This window comes from Lonchura striata, chromosome 26 (assembly GCF_050655825.1).
Source record: "Lonchura striata isolate lonStrDom1 chromosome 26, ASM5065582v1, whole genome shotgun sequence".
In the NCBI taxonomy this organism is placed as follows: Eukaryota; Metazoa; Chordata; class Aves; order Passeriformes; family Estrildidae; genus Lonchura; species Lonchura striata.
In genome coordinates this window covers 6,884,883-6,908,122 of record NC_140728.1, presented here as the reverse complement: position 1 = coordinate 6,908,122, position 23,240 = coordinate 6,884,883, and the positions used below count along the sequence as shown (strand labels likewise).

General features: G+C 50.2%; 1 protein-coding gene and 1 long non-coding RNA gene across 4 annotated transcripts; one reads left to right on the top strand and one right to left on the bottom strand.

The window, feature by feature from the left end:
- The first annotated feature begins 5,690 nt into the window (after positions 1–5,690).
- On the top strand, positions 5,691–10,171 carry LOC146765286 (uncharacterized). Its single transcript, XR_014950170.1, has 2 exons — positions 5,691–5,725; positions 6,128–10,171. It is a non-coding gene; the product is annotated as an uncharacterized LOC146765286 (long non-coding RNA).
- A 1,191-nt stretch (positions 10,172–11,362) lies between these two features.
- On the bottom strand, positions 11,363–22,311 carry DYRK3 (dual specificity tyrosine phosphorylation regulated kinase 3). 3 transcript variants are annotated; one of them, XM_021535308.3, is made up of 3 exons: positions 22,201–22,311; positions 21,497–21,612; positions 11,363–17,775 (listed from the first exon to the last, which is right to left on the bottom strand). In XM_021535308.3, exons 1-3 carry the CDS (start codon positions 22,238–22,240, stop codon positions 16,210–16,212), a joined length of 1,722 nt encoding a protein of 573 aa, XP_021390983.2. In that variant the 5' UTR covers positions 22,241–22,311; the 3' UTR covers positions 11,363–16,209. The 3 variants fall into 3 exon arrangements, with proteins under 3 accessions (XP_021390983.2, XP_085417498.1, XP_085417497.1); XM_085561372.1 differs by having other exon boundaries at positions 21,497–21,608; XM_085561371.1 differs by lacking the exons at positions 21,497–21,612; positions 22,201–22,311 and adding an exon at positions 19,200–20,320.
- Between the last annotated feature and the right edge of the window lie 929 nt (positions 22,312–23,240).

Genomic DNA, 23,240 nt, shown 5'->3' with positions numbered 1-23,240 from the left:
CGCATTCCCCAGGGAGCTGGTCAGAGGAGGGTTAGGCTGAACTTTTGGAACCCTCTGAATATCTGAAAGTTCTTCCTCCGGAGGGTGGTGGGGGTCACATCCACCCCCTGCCCTTCCCACACGCCCCACAGCTTTAACAGCAGAGGAAGAACCACCATATGGGGTCCAGCATGGGAACAACACCAGATTTTGATCCCTTTTTATCAAAAAAAAAAAAAAAAAAAAAAAACCACCCAAGCAAACCAACTCAAAATAAAAAACAAACCCTCTTTGAGCACCAAACCCAGCAGCGGTGACCTCCAATCCTCAGCCAGGAGAAGAATCATCCAGGTGAGACTAGAAACTGATTTTTCCCTGCTTCCACTCCCGTTTCCTCTAGGGAACAATCACTGGCTGGCAGCGGGCTCAGCCTTGACGTGACAGAAGTGGCTGATCCATGAACGTGCTCTCCATGGCAAGTAATAAACCAGATTGTTATTTGATTTTAGCAGAGTTACCAGGAAAAAGTAGACCACGAAGATGAGGGTAATGATCATTAAGGCTCTGTGCATGCTGTTCTTCTCCTTGGGTGGATGTGTGGGAGCAGGATGCCAGTGAAAACTATCCCACCTAAAAAATGATAATTCCTTTAAATAATCTTTTTAGGAGAGTTGGAAAGATGCTGTTAATCACCATTACAACTATCAGTGCCACTCGTAAAACAACAGAAGGACTGAAATAAGGATGGGAGGTAGCACTGGAAGTTGCACCGAGGTTTTTCCCAGTGTTCCTGGAACCCCAGCTCAGCTCCCGGCAGCTGCTCTGCTCCCCCAGGAAGTGGCTGCATCCCAGTGCCTGGAAGTGATCCTCGTGCATGGCTTGCAAATCTATTTATAAAGCACTGTGGGATCCTTCAGGATGAAAAGAGCTATTCTAACTCGCGTTTATGTCCCAAAAATGCAACCACAGACTTTCTCATGCTGTGTGGGAGTCCAGGGCTTCCCTCTGGCTGCCCTGGGAGCCTGGCAGGGGTCAGGAACCCCCTGGACAGAGCCCCAGAGACACTGGCTGTGATCTCTGCCCATGGAAAAGAGTTTTCAATCTTACAGGATCAATTACCAGCTCTGAGGGTTTGATACGAGTAATAATTAAGTGTGGCACGGGTGCAAAAGTAAAATTTTAGGATTCTAGATCAGGGTCCAAAGGGGACAAGAGGGAGGAAATTTGGTGTGCCTTGTCCTTTTTCTCCTTCTTCATGCCCTCCATGTCTCACTGTGGTGTTGGCATTTTTCTGTTGGTTCAGGCTGGGGACACACTGTCCAACGGAGGTGACAGATATTGGCACGTTCTTGTAAATGCAGCCCAGGGAGTTTCTGGTATTTAATGTTTGTCACATCCCACTGAGGGCAGAGCCCCACACGCTGCCCTGCAGGACAGAGCTGGGCAGGGCAGCAGAACATGTGAGAGATCAACAGAATAAACAACCTGGAAACCAGCACAGACCAATGATGGCTTCTGCTTTGGCAGGGGGCTGACAGACAGAGACTTTTACAATCTCAGAATCATCAATACCTCAGATTCTGACAACGCTGCTCCACTCAGGACCAGTCTGAGAAATGGCATTTTTATGGAGACTCTCTCTCTCCCAGCCGTGGGGGCTGGCTGGCAGCACCAGCTCCTTGCCAGGGATATTTGCCACGGGCACCAGCCTTCAGCAGCAGCAGGAGATGGAGCGATGCCCCTTGGCACACGGTGGGCAGAGGCAGCAGCTCCAGGGCTGGGATCCCGTCGGGGATTATCACCCGCGGGCTCCAGCGTTGCTGACATTCCCGGGCGGGACGGGACCCTTCCCGCTGGGCATTCCCGAGCTGACACACCGAGCCCATGATTGCGAGACATGTCAGGAAATCCTGCCCGGGATTAGAGCCTCTGCCTGCCGGGCATGAGGATTTTCCTGCCCCTTTCCCAGCCAGCTGGGTGCCAGGCACAGGGGCACGGTCCCTGCACTCAACAGGGGGACAAACCAGCGTGTCCACCTCAGGCAGTGACCCCCCATCCAGGGAGGCTTTAGCACAAGGCAGGAGAACACTAAAAGCACACAAAATCCCCCAGAACTGACCCTGTCAGAACTCAAAACATCCCTCAGACATTTTTGGAGGTTCCGGGCCCAGCTCAGAAGCATTTGAGACCCTGGCACAGCTGGAAACAGCTGTGATTTTGGGTTTGAGCCATGGAATCATTTACCAACCTTGAAGGTGGAACAAGAAGTCACAAAAGTTTAGATATTAGAGTAGAAGTAGTCACAAAGTAGAGGGAAGAATTTTTGAGTGCTCTACAGGGGGCTCTTGGTTTTGTACATGGGGGTCAGAGGGTTTAAGATGGATTTGGGATCTGGGCCTGCCCTGTCCTCCCTCTTTCTCCTTCCTCACCTCCATGTTCTTGGTGATGTTGGCACTCACAGATTGGTTTAGAGTAGAAAAGCACCATTTAATATAGGTAATAGGCATTGGGAAAAACTGTAACCATGTAACACGTAATGTACCATATAAAAGATAGAAAATCACCATTTAATATAGGTAATAGGCATTGGGGAAAACTGTAACCATGTCACACGTAATGTACCATATAAAAGACAGCAGCAGCCCTGGGCAGGAGAGAAGAAGCAGTCGGGGTCAGAGAGGATGTCAGGGTGTGTGTGTGCCTCTGCCTGAGCTGTGAGCAATCCACAGCAGCTCCAGGAGAAAATCTTTTAGATAACTTGCAATAAACTGCCTTGAGACCCAACAACAGAGACTGCTGAGCCTTTCTTGGGAAGCTCGGCTTGGAGGAGAGACATTTCCACCACATAGAGCCACCTCCGACCTAGGGGTGAGCTCTGGCATGACCCCTTACTCTGCTTTTCCCAACAGAAAGATTTTTCCACCTGGAAACTGGGACCTGATTCATTGCCCAGCAGATGATGCCAAATGTACTTCCCCAAGTCACAGTCACAAAAACCACCACGCACAAGTACAGAAATGTACAGGCCCTGAGATAATCAGCCTTTAAAGGGATGGAGTCGATCTGACAGGTGAAAGTATAGACCTCGCACCAGGAAAAACCCAAGGCACAGCTTGGGGCAAAGGTTTTAGGCCAGCACTGCTGTCCCTGGATGGCAGGTTGTCGGAATCTGAGGTATTGATGATTCTGAGATTGTAAAAGTCTCTGTCTGTCAGCCCCCTGCCAAAGCAGAAGCCATCATTGGTCTGTGCTGGTTTCCAGGTTGTTTATTCTGTTGATCTCTCACATGTTCTGCTGCCCTGCCCAGCTCTGTCCTGCAGGGCAGCGTGTGGGGCTCTGCCCTCAGTGGGATGTGACAAACATTAAATACCAGAAACTCCCTGGGCTGCATTTACAAGAACGTGCCAATATCTGTCACCTACGTTGGACAGTGTGTCCCCAGCCTGAACCAACAGAAAAATGCCAACACCACAGTGAGACATGGAGGGCATGAAGAAGGAGAAAAAGGACAAGGCACACCAAATTTCCTCCATCTTGTCCCCTTTGGACCCCTTATCTAGAATCCTAAAATTTTACTTTTGCACCCATGCCACACTTAATTATGACTTATATCAAACACTCATAGCTGGTAATTGATCCTGTAAGATTGAAAACTCTTTTCCATGGCCAGAGATCACAGCCAGTGTCTCTGGGGGCTCTGTCCAGGGGGTTCCTGACCCCTCCAGGGTCCCAGGGCAGCCACAGGGATGCCCTGGATTCCCAGAGCAGGTCACCCCCTGCTGCAGAGGGGTGACAAGGTAAGACCCTGGAGCAGGAGGAGGCTCTTCCCACCAGCTGAACCCAGTCTGGCACAGCCCCATGAGCCCTGCATGTGCCTCCTGTCCGTGCCACCTCCCAGAACCCTCCCATCTGCTGGCACCCACACAGAACCCAGATCCCCCTGCTCTGCTGGCAGAGGAGGCATTTGTGCCACAAGATTATGGAGATCAGCCCCATCAGCATCATCGGCTCCTGGGCTGGCCCTAATCCAGAGGGACACATGCAGCCCCTGCTGCTGCTGCTGCCCTGCCTGTCCCCAAGGACCTGCGGCGGCTGGGGGACACGACTGTCATCTGTGTCCCCGTGTCAGGGTGGGCACCGGGCGCCAGCAGGGACCCACAGACCCTCCCAGCCCAGCCCAGCCCCTGCAGTGGGCTGGGCACAGGGAGGCAGGGGTTGGGGACAGTCCGAGGGGTGGCAGTGACCCCACCCCAGCAGTGCAGCCCTGGTGAGGGGTTGGGGACAATCCCAGGCTGGGGACAATCCCAGTTTGGGGATAATCCCAGTTTGGGGACAATCCAAGGGTGGCAGTGACCCCACCAGTACAGCCCTGGCTGAGGTGCTGGGGACAATTGGGGTTTGGGGACAATTTGGGCTTGGGGACAATCCCAGGGGTGGCAGTGACCCCACCCCAGCAGCACAGCCCTGGGAAACCCAGTTTGGGGACAATCCCAGTTTGGAGACAATCCCAGTTTGGGGACAATCTGAGGGTGACAGTGACCAGCACAGCCCTGGGTGAGGGGTTGGGGACAGTCCCGGTTTGGGGACAATCCCAGTTTGGGGACAACCCCAGTTTGGGGACAACCCCAGTTTGGGGACAATCCCAGGCTGGGGACAATCCCAGTTTGGGGACAGCCCCAGTTTGGGGACAGTCCCGGTTTGAGGACAATCCGAGGGCGGCGGTGACCCCACCCCAGAAGTGCAGCCCTGGGTCAGGATTTGGGGACAATCCCAGTTTGGAGACAATCCCAGTTTGGGGACAATCTGAGGGTGACAGTGACCAGCACAGCCCTAGGTGAGGGGTTGGGGACAATCCCAATTTGGGGACAATCCCAGTTTGGGGACAACCCCAGTTTGGCGACAATCCCAGGTCGGGGACAATCCAAAGGTGGCAGTACCCCACCCCAACAGCGCAGCCCTGGGTTGGGATTTGGGGACAATCGCAGGCTGGGGACAATCCCAGTTTGGGGACAACCCCAGTTTGGGGACAGTCCCGGTTTGGGGACAGTCCTGGTTTGGGGACAATCGGAGGTTGGGGACAATCCCCGTTTGGGGACAATCGCAGGTCGGGGACAGTCCCAATTTGGGGACAGTCCCAGTTTGAGGACAGTCCCGGGCTGGGGACAATCGGAGGTTGGGGACAATCCTGGCTTGGGGACAGTCCCTGTTTGGGGACAATTGCAGGTCGGGGACAGTCTCGGTTTGGGGACAGGTGGAGGTCGGGAAGAATCCCGGTTTGGGGACAATCACAGGTCGGGGAGAATCCCAGGTTGGGGACAGTCCCAGTTTGGGGACAATCGGAGGTTGGGGACAATCCCGGTTTGGGGACAATCACAGGTCGGGGAGAATCCCAGGTTGGGGACAGTCCCAGTTTGGGGACAATCGCAGGCTGGGGACAGTCCCGGTTTGGGGACAATCGCAGGCTGGGGACAGTCCCGGTTTGGGGACAATCGGAGGTTGGGAACAATCGGAGGTTGGGGACAATCCCGGTTTGGGGACAATCGCAGGCTGGGGACAGTCCCGGCTTGGGGACAGTCGCGGGGCTGGCTGTGCAGCGGCTGGCAGGGCTCTGCGGTGGAATCCCTGGGGCCGAAAGCGGCCGGAGCCGCCGCGGCTGCCGGGGCCGCGCTGCACGGCCCGAGCTGGCATGTGGGGCGGCCAGAAATAAACCTGTTTGTTAGCAACCACAACACAGCAACGGCAGGAGGTGAGCCGGGACTCTCTTTTTGGGGTGTTTGGTTTGGGTTTTTGTTGTTGTTGTTGTTGTTGTTGTTGGTTGGTTGGTTTGTTGTTGTTGTTTGTTTGTTTTTTTCTTTTTTTTTTTTGTGTGTGTGTGTGTGTTGGTTTTTTTTTGGGGGGTGGGGTGGGAAGTCTTTGTTGTAAAGTGTTTTTTGTTTGGTTGGGAGCTCCCCGGAGCATCCACAGGATGCAGGTGGCAGCAGGATGGTTCCCTGGAGGTCTGGGGCTCCCAGCAGCATCCTCGCTGCCCTTTCAGGTGTGGGTCTCAGATTCAGTCAAAGAAAGAAACTGAGAGTTTCTCGCCAGGCAAAAAGCCTGGGAAAGAATGTAAATAATTCTTTATCTCTCTTGTTGTTCACATTGTTTATAGTTAAGTTCTATCACTGTGCATCAAGCACTGTACACCAACGGAATAAGTTGTTTTCACTTCAGGACAAATGGAGTTGGCCCTCACAAAGCTCTGTATAAAGAGCGGTGTATTTTGAATAATTCAGAGTTTTACTCTCAGCAGCCTTCTGAGTCAAGTCTCTTCATTCCCGTCCTGCCTCGACAGCGACATTCAGGTACCACAGGCTTTGGGATGCTGGGGTGCATGGAGAATGCTGGGTCCAGCACAAAGCAGGGCCAACAGGATGCAGGCACAGGCTGGAACCAGGTGTATCCCAATATTTGGGAGACACCACTGTGTTCTAGTCCCTTTCCAGCTGTTATTGCACCTTGTGGACAGGGGAATGGAGTCAGGGGTGATTTGGGCTGCTTCAGATGGACCCTGAGGAGCCAGGACCCACAGACCCCTGGAGCAGCACGATGCAGGAGGACAGAGCAAGCTCCAAGGTCAGCAGACAGAAAACAGGGAAGATGGCCTGGCTGAAGTGCCCAATGTATAAAATATCCTTCCTGCAAGCACAGGATCAAGCACAAGGTCACCCCGTGGCTGGGACAGAGCCGTGACAAAGCTCCCACCTCCCACACCCGCCAGCCCTGCTGCTGGTGGCACTTAATCCCCTGGCAGTGCCATGTGGGAAGAGCTCTGCAAATGGCATCAGGGAGGTTGGAGACAGGGAAAGGAGTGAAATTGGGCCCACCAAAAGCTGTGTTTGTTGTGGCCTCGTGGGAAGGTGAAACATCTTTCTGTAACGTTGCCAGAAAGGGCTGTGGAACGAGACCAGAACCTGGGAAAGCAGCTCATAAAGGCCAATTTCTCCACCTGGTGTAACTAGACCCAGCAGTGTAGGTGATGCATGAAGCTCTGGGTTTAGCTTAATAGGGGGGAAAAAAATCATCAAAGACTATTTAGAAAGGTTTGTGTCACTCTGATGCCTTTCCCATCACATGGGGATGTGTCAAAGGACCACGCTTAGTCCTGCCAGGGCTGAAGAGGGGCCTGGAAATGCTTATAGCAAAGCATGTGATCCATTAGACAGGGGAAAAGAAGAAGAAAATCCAGCTTGGAGATTCTGGCTCTCTCTTGCCTCTCCTGTCACCGAATTTCTCCTCCTGGAAGCAGAGTCAGTGCCCCTGATGAGGAGTGACATGGCCAGGGAGGCGAAACGCTGCGGCCGGGCCATGTCACCAGGGCCCCATCAGCTCAGCCCCACGCAGCTGGCACTGCTAAAACCTCCTGAATCAGCACCAGCTGGCTGGAAAATGAAAGCTGGGCTGTTTGCTCCACTCCTGCACCTCCCAAAATAACCAGCAGCTTCCCTCTCCTCGCCCTCTCCGACCACACACCCCCAGCTCCCCCAGCTGGCACTGCCAGCGTGTCCAGCCTCCTGCTCCTGTGCCCCACCAGCCACCACGTTAAAGTGGCATTTTTGAAGATCACCAGGCTGCAAATGTCTGAGAAGTGTTGGAGAGCACAGCTCCCCCCTCCCAGTGCCCTGGCTCCCGTGGGGAGGTGGTGAGGTGCTGTGGGGCACGTCCAGCAAGGAGGAAAATCAGCTCAAACCACCCTCATTGTTTCCACTTTTATCTCGTCCAAAGAACAAACAGAGCATGAAAAGGTGGGCAGCACATTTCTCCAGGCTCCTCCAGAAGTCTGAGGAGCTGCAGGAGCTGCTCAGCTCCCGCCTCTTTCTGTCCTGGGTCAGGCAGGACTCGACAGCATCCAAACCATGGAGAGGCTGAGCTCCACATGGGAGAACAACAACGAAGGGAATTGATCCATGGGGGATCTGCAGCTCTTGTCTCAGAGTCAGCCTCAGACAAAAAAAAAAATCATCCCTCTCTGCTTGCTTGCCTGCATTTATTCGTGCTCGTGGCTTTGGGAGCAGAGGAGCTCCGGTGTAAATTACTTGCACGACCTTTCCTGTTTGATGACTTTACAGCTGGCTGCTCACACCTCACATATAATTCCATTTATGCCATCCATCATTAGCACCTGCTGGAGAGCCTGGCAGCTCCTGTGGCTGCTGCTGCTGTCACCGGGGGCTGTGGCAGTGGCAGGACACAGGACGGGGTCACAGGGAGGTGGCACTGCCCTGCCCAGGCCATGGCCACGGACCTCGGGCATTCTTGGTCAGACCTGGCACAGGATTGAGTTAAATCCTTCTTTTGTCTCCTCACTTTCCACCACTTTGAACTCCGAGACTGCTGCTGAGTGTGGCAGGGTGGAAATCATTTTCCCAATTCTTTTCCCTGCCCTACGAGATCATCCTCCCGTGGGTGCCCACCACAAAGCCCTTGAAGGCCACGGCAGCTGAACTCCGCTCTGCCAGCAGCTTCTTGGTTGCGGCTTCTTGCATTTCCACGTCCTCAGCAGCTGCCTCACGGCCAAAAAACCACCCAGGGCAAGACCTGGCTGGGTCATTTCTCATCTGGAGAGCCCCTCGCTCACATCCCCCCTACCCAACACACTGCAGGTGATGTGTCCCCACAATTAAAACGCAATAAATTCCTATTAAATCCAGCGTGGTTTGTGGCACCGCTCCGTACCTCCAGGAGTCCCTAATCAGGTGTGTGCTTTATTGCTCTCAATCCCTTCTCGGCTATGCTTAATTACACTTAATTATTGTCATCCCGCTCTCTTTCTTCCAACCTCCAACCCACTAGCCCAGCAAAGCAATCCTGGGCGATACTGCTGTGCTTGTAGAGCCGAATTCCAGAGCTCCAAGGAAGGAATGCAAACCCTTACATGGCTCTGCTCCTCTGCCAGCGGCTGGGGCTGCCTCTGCCTCGGCTTTGGAAAGCTCCTCTCAGCCTCTAAGAATGGACAGACTTAATTCGGGCAGCTATTCCATCCCCGCAGACAAAGGAAACAAGCCGGAGCACACTTAAGGAGCAATTATTTAAATCCCCCTGTCTGCGAGAGGCGGGGGAAAGATGCTGGTGCCAAAAATCCCCTCTCCCTGCGGCTCCCGACAGCCGCATCCCAAACCCTCCTGCCACTCCTTATAAGTTCAGCTTTCCCCTGATGTCTGTGTCTGCATCTGCACCCAGGAAATCGCATTTATCATTCTCTATAAACACCCGAGACAGAGGGATGGGACCACAGGAAAAAAAAACGGTCAAGAAATACGTGTTCATTCCTGGGTTTTACACCCAAAATCCAAGCGAAGAGAGGGAAATGTTCCCCTCAGAGGGAAAGGCGTTTGGCTGCCCCAAAAAGTGTTTGCAAAGCTCATTAAGAGTAATTTGACAAGGGGAGAGGAAAGAAACCCCGAGCTGCCACCACTCGCCCCTCACCTGTGCCACGAGGAGCTGAGCTTACAAAACCCATCAGACAAATCATCCCAGCACCAGCACTCCGAGCCGGCTCGCTGATGTTTAAAGGAAATATAATTAGGGCCAGAATTCTCCTCTTTGGTTCACACAGCCCCTGCCATGGCAGGGACACCTTCCACTGTCCCAGGTGGCTCCAAGCCTGGCCTTGGGCACTTCCAGGGATCCAGGGGCAGCCACAGCTGGGCCAGGGACTCCCCATCCTCAGTGAAGAATTTTTCCCTAATATCCAATCTAACCCTTCTCCCTTCCACTTTGAAGCTCTTCCCTCCTGTCCTATCACTATAACAATTAATAATTAATAATTATTGGAATACACCACGGGAGTAACAAACTCCAGGCTCCCCATCATGAGGGGCTGGGAACACAAACCCTGTGAGGAACCCCTGAGGGAGCTGGGGGTGCTCAGCCTGGAGAAAAGGAGACTCAGGGGTGACCTTGTCACTCTGCACAGCTCCTGAAAGGTGCCTGTGCCCAGCTGGGGCTGGGCTCTTTTTTTTCAAATTCAAAAATGAATTTGTAGAGAATCGGGCATTTACAGCACGGTGTGGCTAGAGCTGATAGGCCAAGAAGCACTTACAATGTATTGAATTAGGAAATAGTTGGCTTCTGATTGTGATGTGTGAATTATAACATCTGTATTGTCTCACCTTTCACATGAGACTGAAAATGGAATAAAAGTTTTTAAAACACCTCTCAGCTGCCGCATCTCTGGGTCAGGAAAGGACTGAATCCAACAATAAAGTTCTGGAATGTTCTGCCCGGGGAGGTGGTGCAGTCCCCATCCCTGGGTGTGTTTAACAAAGCCTGGCTGTGGCTCTGGGTGCCAGGGTGGAGTTGAGGGGCTGGGGCTGGGCTGACTCAGTGATCTCTCAGGTCTCTCCCAAGCTGGTGATTCTGTGAATTCTGTGAATTCTGTGAATTCTGTGAATCCTCGTGCAGATTCAGGTTTTTACCAACATCCCTCAGCACAATTTTGCCAGGCAGAAAGACACAGGCTCAGCTTTGGTGTTGGACTCCCCAGCCCTCCACTGGCACCAAACATTATTTCCCCTCACAGCTGCTGGAGCAGCTCAGACAGCAGAATCTGGGAGACAATCCCTTATCATGTTACATCAACAAGCATTACAGAAGGGCAGATAAGCTTATTGTTTTAATCTGAGGTGCTGTGCTTGAGAAAATGTCACTCAGAGAGTGTCTCATGGACTCACAGCAGGCTGAACACAGAGCTACACATTTATATACATATGCCACAAAGACATCTAAATCTCTGCATATATTTTTTTTTTACTGTTTTCAGCTTGCAAACTTTTAAACAATCAGATATTTGTTGTTCACCCGCATTAAAACTAGGTAAACAATTCACTGTGCTGTCTGCACACTCTGTGTGTGTAACACACATGGTTTAATCACCCAGGTTGTAGCTGGAGACTTTTTATTGGAGCATGATTTCATCTTCAAACCATCCCAATATCCACTTGTGTACAGTAAGTTGCCCATTTATAGGTTTCTAATAAAAGCAAATCTTCCCTAAGTGGCTATTACTGGATTTCTCCTTTCAGCCTGGGGATAAGCAGGATTCTGGGCTTTAAAAAGCTCTCCAGAGGGCTGAATAAGAAAGTGACAACTGAAGAATGTCATGGCAAAACTCTGGCGTGTTCTAATTACAGCACTGTTAACGAGGGGAACATTTGTCAGAGCAGAGCTTCATCACGTTTAGCACAGACACAGAAACCTCCCACTCACACAGTGACAATTTTCTCTCCTCTCCAGGCAGATGCCACAGGAGGTGATGTCTGCCAGCACAAGGTAAGTTCCACCATCTGGAAATATAATTATTACTTTTTCTTTTTAATCAAGGACTTCAAAGACTTTGCACACTCGATTGCTAAAGAAAATGGTGCATTTATTTTAAAAATGATCCAAAGTACAACTTCAAGAAATCTGCTCATTACATTTAGATACATAGTTTGAGGCTGACTGATTTCCAGAATGTTCCTCCACACTTACATCCACATGCACCTCCAGTATTTTCCACATTCCCCACCCTGTCACACCTCATCACAATATTCATAATAAAAAGGCAAACCTGCAGATTCTGAGCACGCTGACATTTAGCTGGAACATCTGCAATGTGTAAGAAGCCCTGAACAGGAACGTGCCTGCAGCCAGGCAGATGGAGGCTGGAAAAACCCTGAGTGCTGCATGTGGGAGCTCTGGGACAGCACAGGCTGCCCAACCCTGCCAACCCCTCTGATTTGGAATAAAAAAAATCCAGAAAAATGTTCTGGAACCACAGATTTCTCCTGGTACAGAGAGAGTTACAGAGCTGGAGGCATCGGTGGTGTTTTGGAACATGAGAGCTCTCTAATGAGATGTAGGAGGTGCATTTATTTCCACAAACTGCTGTTAAATTAATAAAAAAATTAAAATCAAGTGGTGTCTGTGGTTTTCAGGCTCTGCACAACTTCCTGACAGGAGGGGACAGCCGGGGGGATTTGGGATCTCATCCCAGGGAACAGGGACAGGAGGAGAGGGAACGGCCTCAGGCTGTGCTGGGGAGGCTCAGGTTGGACAGCAGCAGGAATTTCCTCATGGGAAGGGTTGGAAGGGGCTGCCAGGGGGGTTTGGAGTGCCCATCCCTGGGGTTTGGAGTGCCCATCCCTGGGGTTTGGAGTGCCCATCCCTGGGGTTTGGAGTGCCCATCCCTGGAGGTGTCCCATGACTGGACACTGGTCTGGGTGACAAGGTGGGGATCAGGCACAGGTTGGAATTGCTGATCCTGGAGGGCTTTTCCAGCCTCACCATTCCAGGATCCTGTGAAGCACCAAATATAAAATCCCACTGCCCAACAGCCAAAGCTGCCAGGTGCCCACAGCTCAGAGCTTTCAGCACGTGCAGCAGCCCCAGGATTTTTCATTAAAGTCTCTGAGCAGGGTTTGTTTCCAGTCTCAGCTGCTGCTGCACCCAAGTCCCACAGATCTTTCCATATTATTTCAGCTCTCCACTTCCACAAGAGAATTAAACTTTGGCAGGCAGGGGATTTGTAGCGTTTCAGCAGAGATCTCTGGGTGCAGCATCAGCCTTTTGCTTGTGTGCCTGGGATTAGCAAGACATTGCTGAGATCATCATATATACATTTCACAGCCAGGACAGCTTTTGGTATTAAACAAGTAAAAACCCAGGAGAGCTGCAGCCTGCAGCCCTTTAGAAGGGACCCTGTGTTTGTTTGAGAGGTAGTTCTGAAGATGATCATCATTGCCAAAAAGTTCTGCAACTGCTTAAAAAGTTTTCAACTGCACAAAAACCCTAAGAGGTAAAAAAAAAATTCTAAGCAATCACTCACTTTTCCACAAACATTGTATTAAATCTGTGTCATTAATCTGCTGTGAATTCTTGGTCACTGGTCAACCAGGATTGCCATTCCAGCAGGCTGGGAGGATAAAAAACACCAGTGAGGAGTGTCTGTGCTACCCAGAAAATCTCTAGATTTAGGTTTGGGTCTTTCAGATGTGCTGCTCATGCACTGTCATTGATTTATATAAAAATATTGCTGAGCCAAGGAGCTGGAACTGCAGGCAATGAACAGTTGTTATTTGCACCTCTCACAGGGCAGTAAAACACTCTAAGGAGCATTTTACAACAAGTGTGGGTGACTTTTAGAAATGCAGAAATGCCTGATTTGCTGCAAACACAAGAGATTTGCATGTGTTCCGAGGAGAATACGACTGAGGTGCCAGAGCTGGCAGCTCAACAAAGCAAAGCTGCCTCAAAAATAAAAACTGCTCTTTATCCATTCACTGTTAATTTTAGGCTACTTCCAACATCCTCAGCAGTAGCACAGCTGATGATGTGATGGTTTCTGGTGATTTCAGAGCTCACCAGGGTCTGGCTTTCCCAAAAACAAGCGTGACTTTGAGGTTTGGCCATATCTGGCGAGCACAGCCAGCGAGGCCATGACCGCCCCTGATAAATGACAGTGACACAGCCCAGGGTCCCCACGCGGGGCTTGGACAACTCCTGCTCCAATTCCCAGGGAACTCAACCACTCCAGGGGCTGCAGGGATGATTCCTCAGAGGATATTTATTGCCTCACCTGGAGGGCTCTCCCATTTTGGGAATTCTGCATCAAACAATTCACCAAAAGCAAATGTTTTATGAAGAAATTGGGGATTAGTGATTGGAAACAAGACCCCAATATTCTCAGCTGTGTTTCCTGGGTTAGGAAGAAATTTCCAGCCCAGTAAATATTTGCTGAGGCTGCTTTTCCTTCTCACCCAAATTCGCAATTCACTTAACTACATATTTGATTTTCAAATATGGCAGTACCAAGTAAGTAAAAGCAAGTCTTAAACAAACACCTCGTGCAGTCAGGACAGTCAGGGCATGCTGAACACATTTTCTAGATGAAAAGCCATGGGTTTGCCAGTTAATTGGTTTATCTGCAGCTTCACAGCCCCAGCCTTAAGCAAAATTACTCACTGTGCACCAAAGGTTGCCACAGGGGGAGTTCCCTCACAGTCATTTCTTCCCACAAGTCACAGAATTATCAGCATTATTCTACACTTTTCGTAGACAAAATGGTTTTGAACACCTGCTGTGTGTTCCTGAGCCCTGCTTGTGAGCTCCCAGCACACCACCACTGCTCCTTCTGCCAGGCTCCAGCACATCATCACCTTATCTTCTCTATAAAATCCTTTTCTATGCATCATTCCTACCAAGCTATTGCTCCTGAAAGGTTCCTTTCTGCTCTCTCACCTGGTGTGCTTTGTTAAAAAGAAATGTAAAGGGCAGAAGATTTCTGGCTTCAGAAAACGTGCCAGATCTCTTAGAGATTGGAAATCAGTGGTATCTTCTGCTGCTTCCCTCCAGAATCCACTTTCCTGGTTCTTCATTTCAATAAAACTTCACTCAGCCTAGCAGAATAAAACCTACCAGCCCTGTGTTGTTGTAAGTGACCCATGGCAGCCCATCCATGCTGGATAAGGGACAGAATGTTATTTTATTATCATTACTAAGCTCACTGAATTGACACAAAACAAAACAACTCAGAAAAGCTCCACACACGAGAATCTGGAAACCTCAGCTTGAAGTCTTTTGGAGCTTTGTCTGAGTCTCTTTGAGGTTTTCTGCAGACCCAGTGCTATAATGACCCCGAGGGGCCAGAGCAGCTCCATCTCCTCAGGGGAAGGGTCTCCTCATCTTTAAAATCACCCTGGTGACTCCTCTGTTTACATATTGAGTCTCCTTCCTTTAGCATTCAAAACCTGCTGCAGAGAAAGTCCTCACATTTAAAACCTTCCGTTCATAAAAGCTCCAAATTGCATTTAAAGTCCTGTTCAGGCACCTGGCAAGGGATCAGATGGTTTTGGAGATGGACTCAGGCCATGAGGCTGCAAGAAGGAACAACCCCAACAAGCTGTGCTGTGGCTGTGACAGCTCACACCACCCTGGCATGTTCTGGGAAGATAAAGGAAGAGGAAATACAAGCTCAAGGAGTTCAAAAATGAGAACATGTAGGCACCCAAAGGCCTGAAGGAAGGCAATTAGAAACAAAGCAGCTCTTCCCAGAAAATATTTCCATTTGGATCCGCCAGTTCTTGCACCTTATCAGTCTTTCCTGGTTATGTTTCCAGAGATTTTGTTGAGATTTCAGAGCACACTCCCAATTATTAATGTGTGTTTCCCCCCCTCCCTCATTTTCCAGTCACAGCCCTTAGCCTGAAAAAGTTCTACTTGTCTGACAGGGGTGGCATGTTTGCATTTTTATTAAAAGAGCTTCATGTAATTCAACTGAATTCACTCTACACAAAGAGATAATTTTTTGCAATTACCAGAATCTCAAACATGGATATAAACCAGCTCTTGAAGTTCAACATTTTTGTTTTAGAAACACAGAAAAAACAAAGACACACATCTGGCAGAACTGATGATGGAAATCCGAGCTCCAAAGAAACAGATAATTTAATCATTACCTGAACAAACTGGCTCACACTTGTGATGGACCAGGCCTGATCCCAAATTCCCCTACAAGCTTTCCATAGATTTTTAGGGGGAAATAGCAAGTGTTACAGAAATTAGTAGCTTCATTTACACATATCCTGTGTTTCATGGCATTTCTATGCTGCTTTGAAATCTTACCATCTGAGTATTTTCTTTTCCAATAACAAATTCCTTTGGTGTCTACATCCCATCACAGTTTTTAATATCCAGGATAGTTAAGGGAAAAGCAATGCAGAGGAATAAAATTCTTCAAACTTAAGCAATTTGCAAGTAAGTTCCTAATGCATTACGTTAATGCATTTGTGCTTTTGACAAGAGATTTAAAAACTTTCCCCTGGAACAGAAAGAATTCAGCTAGAGATAACAGAAAACACAGAGTTTAAATCAAGTTCCTTTCCTGCCTTAAGCAAAAGAACCTGTTGAACCATGATAAATGGTTTGATTTCTAAATGAGAGTTTTTAAACAGCACATCAGCCAAACTGTCTCTGTACTCCCCAGCTGAGCTGAACCCTCAGCAGTGGAATATGCACCAGGTGTGAGTGAAGTAACTGGATAAAATCAGCCCTTTAATGTGCACGTGTGTGACTGATCTTCCAATATTCCAGGCTGAGCCCCTACCAAAAAGTAAATCCATTAAAACCCCCTGCATTTAATTTCCTCCCACAGCATGAGCAGACAGCTAACACACACAGGGTGTATCCTGGGAACCCACCACTGCCCACTCCCCACTAGCTGACCAGTTTGGGGAGCACAGTACACAGAGGGATGTTGCCACTGGGCTCAGTGGCCAGACTGGCCCTCAGCTTGTTGGGAACTGCAGCCACGGGAGGCAATTTGTTAGCAATTCCTTGGAAGGAACCTGAATAGCTGGAGATCCTCCTGCTGGAGCTTTTCTCCAAGCCGGCCGCTTTGGACACCCGTTTGCAGATCCAGGGGTGCCGCAGGGCCTGGCTGGGAATCATTCGTGTGGAAGGATCCCAGCTGAGGCAGTTCTTCAGGAAACCAGTGAACAAGGGGTCGTCACAGCCCTTCAGAGCTGTCACCCAGTCCTTGTTCCCCGGGGCACCCCGGAGCTTGCCCCGGCGCGAGCGGCTCCCGCTCAGGGTCACCTTCCCGTCCGGCTGCGTCACCACCGTGCAGTAACGCGGGTGACCCTTGGAGTTGATGAAGTTCTTGGCTCGCTTGGATTGTTCCAAAAGCTTCTGAGGTGGCATTCCAAGAAGTTCCATGATACAGGCCAGTTGGTCTGCCTCGTCCTCTCCAGGAAAAAGGGGGTAGCCAGTCAAAAGCTCCACCAGAATACAGCCAAAACTCCACATGTCTATGGGCATCCCATAGCGGCTGCCCAGGATCACCTCTGGCGCCCGATAAAACCGGGACTGGATGTAGGTGTAGACTCTTTGGTGCTCAAAACAGCTGGACCCAAAATCTATAACCTTGATTCCACTCCTCCCTTGCTGTTTTAGGAGGATATTTTCTGGCTTCAAGTCACAGTGGATGATTTTGTTTCTATAAAGGGCATCCAAACATTGCAGGATGGAGTGAGCGAACTTCCGAACCAGCTGGAGGCTGAAGCCCTGGAACTTATTCCTTTTAATCAGCTCATACAGGTTCATACTCAAGAGTTCAAAGGTCATGCAGATGTGGTTCCGAAAGGTGAAGCTTTCCAGCATGTGGATCACATTCATGCTGTCTGTTTTATCCTGCTTCTTCAGGTGCTCCAGGATCCTGATCTCCTCGGCAGCTTGCCGGTGGAACCTCTTCTCATTGCGAACCATCTTTAAGGCCAGGTGTTGGTGGAGTTTGTGATCGTAGACTTTAGCAACTTGTCCAAAACTGCCCTTGCCAATGATTTTGAGCACCTCATACCTGTAAGCCAGGTGGTCGTGGGGCACGTGGATGTAGCTGCCTTGGTCGTCGTCGTAGCCGCTGTTGTTGGGGCCGCCGACCACCCCCTGCCTCTTTTTGGCAGATGGCCCCACAAAGTAAATCTCAGAGAAACTAAAGATCTCCTGCTGCTCGTAAGCTGACAGCAGATGTTTGAACTGTTTGACAGCTTCCTCTGGAGCTTGGGAGATGGCTTTATGTGATTTCAAGGAGCTTCCACTGCCTCTAGCACCCAGGCTCTCTAGGGTTTTCTCTTTTGTCAGGGAAGGGAGAGATCTTTCTGGAGTAAGGCCTGCAGACTGGAGAGTGCTGCTCCTTCTGTTGCCAGAATCCTCAAATAACTGCTCCACTTTGACCTGATTTCCAGCCAGAGGGTGATCCTTCATTATAAGTTTGTTGATAGAAACCTACGAGGGAAAAAGAAGCTTAGTTTATCTTTTAAAGCACAGGTTAAAAATAAAATCACTACCAACAGAAAATCAGTAACACGGATGAGTTTGGCATTTATTAGGAACAAATATAAAATGCTGAGCTAAATTAAGTTACAAGCATGGTTATAGAAGGGTACACAAAGAGAAAGCAACTCCCTGAAACAGCACATGTGCTTTTAAATCCAGAAGGGGAAACCCTAGACAGCCAAAGACTCAAACAACCACAAAATACCTAACTCCAGCCTGTGAAGGGCCAGGGAACAGCTATGTTTAGCTTCAAACGTGGGTGCAGCAGCACAACCATCAACAGATGCAACTTGCACCTGTCTGCAGCACGGAAAGGAACGTGGATGTGCAGAGAAGTGGCAGGAAGATTGCCCAGCCAGGCTGCCAAAGGAAGACAAAGCAACACCAGCAGGTGACATATGGCTGGTGTGAGGCAGCTGCACAAGGAACAGAAGGAGGACAGGGCAAAGCAAGGTAAACCATCCTGCAGAAAAAATTAACTGTGGTTTTAATTTCAAGGGGAAAACATCATCAAATTATCCGCACCTCTCTTTGATATCATGGTGGAATTATAAATATCCTGAGCTGGAAGGGACCCACAAAAATCATCAAGTCCAACTCCTGGCCCTGCACAGGACACCCCAAAATCCCTCCCAGTCCCTGAGAGCTGTTCTGGAGCTCTGGCAGCCCTGGGGCTGTGCCCATGCCCTGGGCAGCCTGTTCTGTGCCCACCACCCTCTCGGGGAAGAACTTTTATCCAACCTAAGCCCCTCTGACACAGCTCCAGCCATTCCCTTGGACCCTGGCACTGCCACAGAGGGAAGAGAGAGCTGCACAACTCTCTTAACACAGACTTGAATAACCAGGAACAACTCCCACTCCAACTCAGCTGAGAGCAGTCTGCAAGCACTCCCTCTTACCACCATGTGCTAAAATATTTACATCTGAAACAAACCCCGACAAGGTGAGAAAAACACTGTGAAGTTTTCCAGGCTTGTCATTTTTACTATTTAGTAAATGCTGAACGCCCCGGAGGTCAGTTCCCCACCAACACAGCAGTTTTTCCTTTTCCTGCTTGCTGGCACTCCTTGCTGAGAGGCAGCACAGAGGTGTTGTCCCATCCCAGGCAGAACTGAAGAAGCCCTGACTGAAGCAGCAACATCTGTTTTCCATTTTGTCCTTTAATCTAAAAATAAAGATCTCAGACACATGCCAAACCAAATCCCTGAAAACCAAAATAACTACACAGGAATCAAACAAAAAAAATATATATAAATAAATCTGCTGCCCCAGGGCAATAAAACCAAATTCCTTTTTAGTTACATCCAGTCCAACATCTCAGCAGGGTCAGCAAATAAGGGAAGTGAATGTTCTCCCCAAAGCCAACTACACACAGCTTATAAAAGACTCTGCTTGTTGGTGCTGCCCTGAAACGTCAGTTCTTGCTCACAAGCCCCAAAAAAAAGGCATTTCCCTTCAGAAGCCAGTTCTTATCAACATGGAGAGATCCTACCAAGCTCTACTCCTCCTATCAACCCCAAAACGCAGCGTACTGGGAAGGACACGCCTAGCCAGAGTCTGAAATAAAAACAACAGAGCCCAGCCCTGGTAACTGGGAATAAACGCCTTTTTTTTGGAGCCTGGCTGAACCTCTGAGATAAGAATGACATTTTTTCAGAGCTGCCTCAAAGACTCTTCAGTCCAGCAGACCCAAACAGAAAGTTTACAAATAAACAGAAGAATATAAACACAGAATTAGGGTCACACTTGTTCAAATATTCTCTACCCAAGAGCAGTAGCAGCTCTGCTTGTGCTGCTGTTTGTTCATAGCAAACATTTTGTCCCTCTGAATCCCTAAATAAACCAGCAATTCATGATTCCATTTATCCTGGAATGATTTCTTAATGAAGGAATTACGGCTTTGGATTTCAAACCTGACTCAACGGTAGTAAGGTCTCAATTTTCATTCTTAGAGGACTCCCAAAATCAGTTGCCACATGATGGTGAGACACAAATATAGCTCCATCTTCACTTGAACTCAGAAGAGCTGCACTCAGATGACTCCTGGGTAACACCAGCTTTCTTTTAACAGCTTTATTTCACAAATCCCAGCCTCCACAGTGTTTTGGTTTTACTGCTGAAGCGCAGGCAAGAAATGAGGCTGACAACACCAGTGGCACCCCGTTGAAAAGTCTCCCTGACAAAACTTCATTTTCATTGACAAGGAAACAGTTACTGCAAATTCTTACACAAACTGGTTTGAAGAGATGCTCTGAACACTGAATTAAACAGATTGAATTCAGCCCATGTGTTCTCAAAGCAGACAGACTCTGTTCTCCTTCAGGCTCAGATGAAGGAATGGGCAGCTGCAGTCACCAAGACTCCTCAATTCTCATGTAACATTACATAATAATAAAACATCTTCCAAAAAAACCCTAAAACTCCAGGTATTTTCCCATTAAAACTCAGCACCACCATTTTCAGCCTCAGCTCCTGTTTGCCTGATACCATTGAAGTTGGATTTTATTGACACATCACCACGCAAACTGGGCATGCTGTAAATCCTTAATCTTGCCCTAAGAAGTTAACAGGCTTCAAGAAAAAAAAAAAACAAACAAAAAAAAACCACAGATGAAGACAAGTCAAACAAAATATTCATATATTCACGGGTTTATATTTGTATTTCACTGGATAGTTCCACTCTACTGACTTGCATTCAGCTATGAACAAATGAAGTCACACTACAGCTTAAAACACTGCAGCTGCAAACAAAAAAACCCAACCTAACACTCTTCAATTCTTCTGCTCAACAAAACTCCAAATTCCTTCTGTTCCCCCTCAACATTTCCAAAAAGGGAAAAAAAACAGACTCTGAGTTTGCACAGACTGAATCTGTTACAACAAAATCCCACAAGGTGATGATTTTCAAATGCATCTTAGGGCAATGTCTATTTTCGCTTTTTAGAAAGTGAGAGGTGTTTTTTTTAAGCTTAAGCTCCTTCCCTTCTGTCAGAACTCAACAAGAGCCAGAACACATTTAAAACCCGTCTAAAGGACAGATCAGTGTACAAAAGTACAGCTGAACATGAGCACTACTGAACCAATTAAAGGGAAAAAAAATCTCCCAACTGCACATCTGCTGAGGGAACAGAGCCATGATGAAAGAGTCCAGCAACACCTTCAGGTCCTAAGGACTATTTTGGTAGCAAAAGAAGTGACAGATAATGCCCCAAGTTTTCAGAGCAGAAAGATACTTTTGTGAGATGTTTGGCAGCCACACAGACTCACACTGCTCCTTCTGCTGCTCCTACATACTTACCTGTCAGAATTTTCATCAGGGAAACTAAAATGGAAACGTGCAGGAGGAGGCAGAGCAAAGCATGTGTAGATTGACTTATCAGAGTACAAGGTGACATGGCAGAACGCTTCAACCCTTTGTAAAGTATTTTTTTTTTATTAAAACACAAGCTGAGGGCAGCAAGATGAGACTCCTGAGGCTGCCAGCAAGTTCTGCACTGAACGCAGCACATCATTTTCGTGCTCAGAACAAACAATTATGTTAAGAAGCCACTACAAAGCTGCAAAATCCCACTTTTAAAATCTATTCTCTGTAGGGAGATATCAGACTCCTGCACAGTTCTCACTCCCACACAGCACAACGTGAAGACACAGATCACTTTAAAATACTCACATGAGGTCTCGAAAGGGAAGGAAGTCCCGAAGGGCTCCGTTCTTCATTTGTAGGCTCTGGGTATCTACACTCATCTATCCTCATATAGGAGTCGTATAATCCATCTGCAATCCTGGCTGGAATGGTCCCACACACAAACCAGTTATTCACAACAACTCACACTGAGAGAGACAGAGCCAAAAGCTTAAATGCACATTTTAGTCTGTAAAATCATTGACTCTCCTTCATTCATTAAACGATCTTTGGAATTTAACTGAATTTTCAAACCGCAGGACTGCAATGCTTCTGGGAAATCTTAATTCGAGATACTTTTAATTTAGAGGTTCCTTTTTGTTAATCAACTTCTGCACTGCAAAAAAATACATCCCTAAGAATCATTCACCACATTCTCCTCGCTTCCCCTTTATCAGGATAATCCCAAACGAGCAGAAAACGAGCAAACACTTAAACCCTTGATAGGACTAGCCTTTAAAGCAGGTTATCCCTTAAAAATGAGATGCGGGAATTACAGCTGCAACAGCGTGGGGATAAAAAAGAAAAGGCGGCGTCTCTCGCTGTCGGCTGCTCAAGAACTTCAAATCGCGACGCCTGTCGCGACAGACCCGACGGACGGCTGGGACCACGGGGGGGCTCCGACCCAAACCGCATCCCCCCTTCTCCCTCCAGCCCCGCGGGACCCCCGGCCGCCACCTCCTCCTGCTCACCGGCTGCGAGAGGCCCGTCCGGCTTCCTGCCGAGCAGCATCGTGGCGGGGGGGCCCCGGCGCGGGCCCCATTCCCGGCGGGTGCCGCTGCCCAGCGCGGCCGCTCGGCCCCGGCCCGGCCCGGCCGTTGCCCCGGGAACGGCCCCCGCCCGCCGCCCGCCCGCCCGCGCCTGCGCAGCGCCGCCGGGGCGGGATCGCGCCCGGGGCCGCGGAGCTCCGCGCTCGCCCCGCTGCTCCCCTCGGCGGAGCCCGCCCCGCGGGGTCCCCTCATCAGGGGGTGCGGAGCTGCCCCGCTGCTCCCCTCGGCCGAGCCCGCCCCGCGGGGTCCCCTCATCAGGGGGTGCGGAGCTCCGCGCTCGCCCCGCTGCTCCCCTCAGCCGAGCCCGCCCCGCGGGGTCCCCTCATCAGGGGGTGCGGAGCTCCGCGCTCGCCCCGCTGCTCCCCTCAGCCAAACCCGGCCCGCGGGGTCCCCTCCTCAGGGGGTGCGGAGCTGCCCCGCTTCTCCCCTCAGCCAAACCCGCCCCGCGGGGTCCCCTCATCAGGGGGTGCGGAGCTGCCCCGCTGCTCCCCTCGGCGGAGCCCGCCCCGCGGGGTCCCCTCATCAGGGGGTGCGGAGCTGCCCCGCTGCTCCCCTCAGCCAAACCCGCCCTACAGGACCCCGCACCCGGGGCTGTGGAGCTCCAGGGCTCCCCCCGCTTCTCCCCTCAGCCGAGCCCGCCCCGCGGGGTCCCCTCATCAGGGGGTGCGGAGCTCCGGGCTCACCCCGCTTCTCCCCTCAGCCGAGCCCGCCCCGCGGGGTCCCCTCATCAGGGGGTGCGGAGCTGCCCCGCTGCTCCCCTCAGCCAAACCCGCCCCGCGGGGTCCTCTCATCAGGGGGTGCGGAGCTGCCCCGCTGCTCCCCTCAGCCAAACCCGCCCTACAGGACCCCGCACCCGGGGCTGTGGAGCTCCGCGCTCGCCCCGCTGCTCTCCTCAGCCGAGCCCGCCCTGCGGGACTCCGCACATCGCGGAGTGCTCGGCCTGGGGGAGAGGAGGCCGCCAG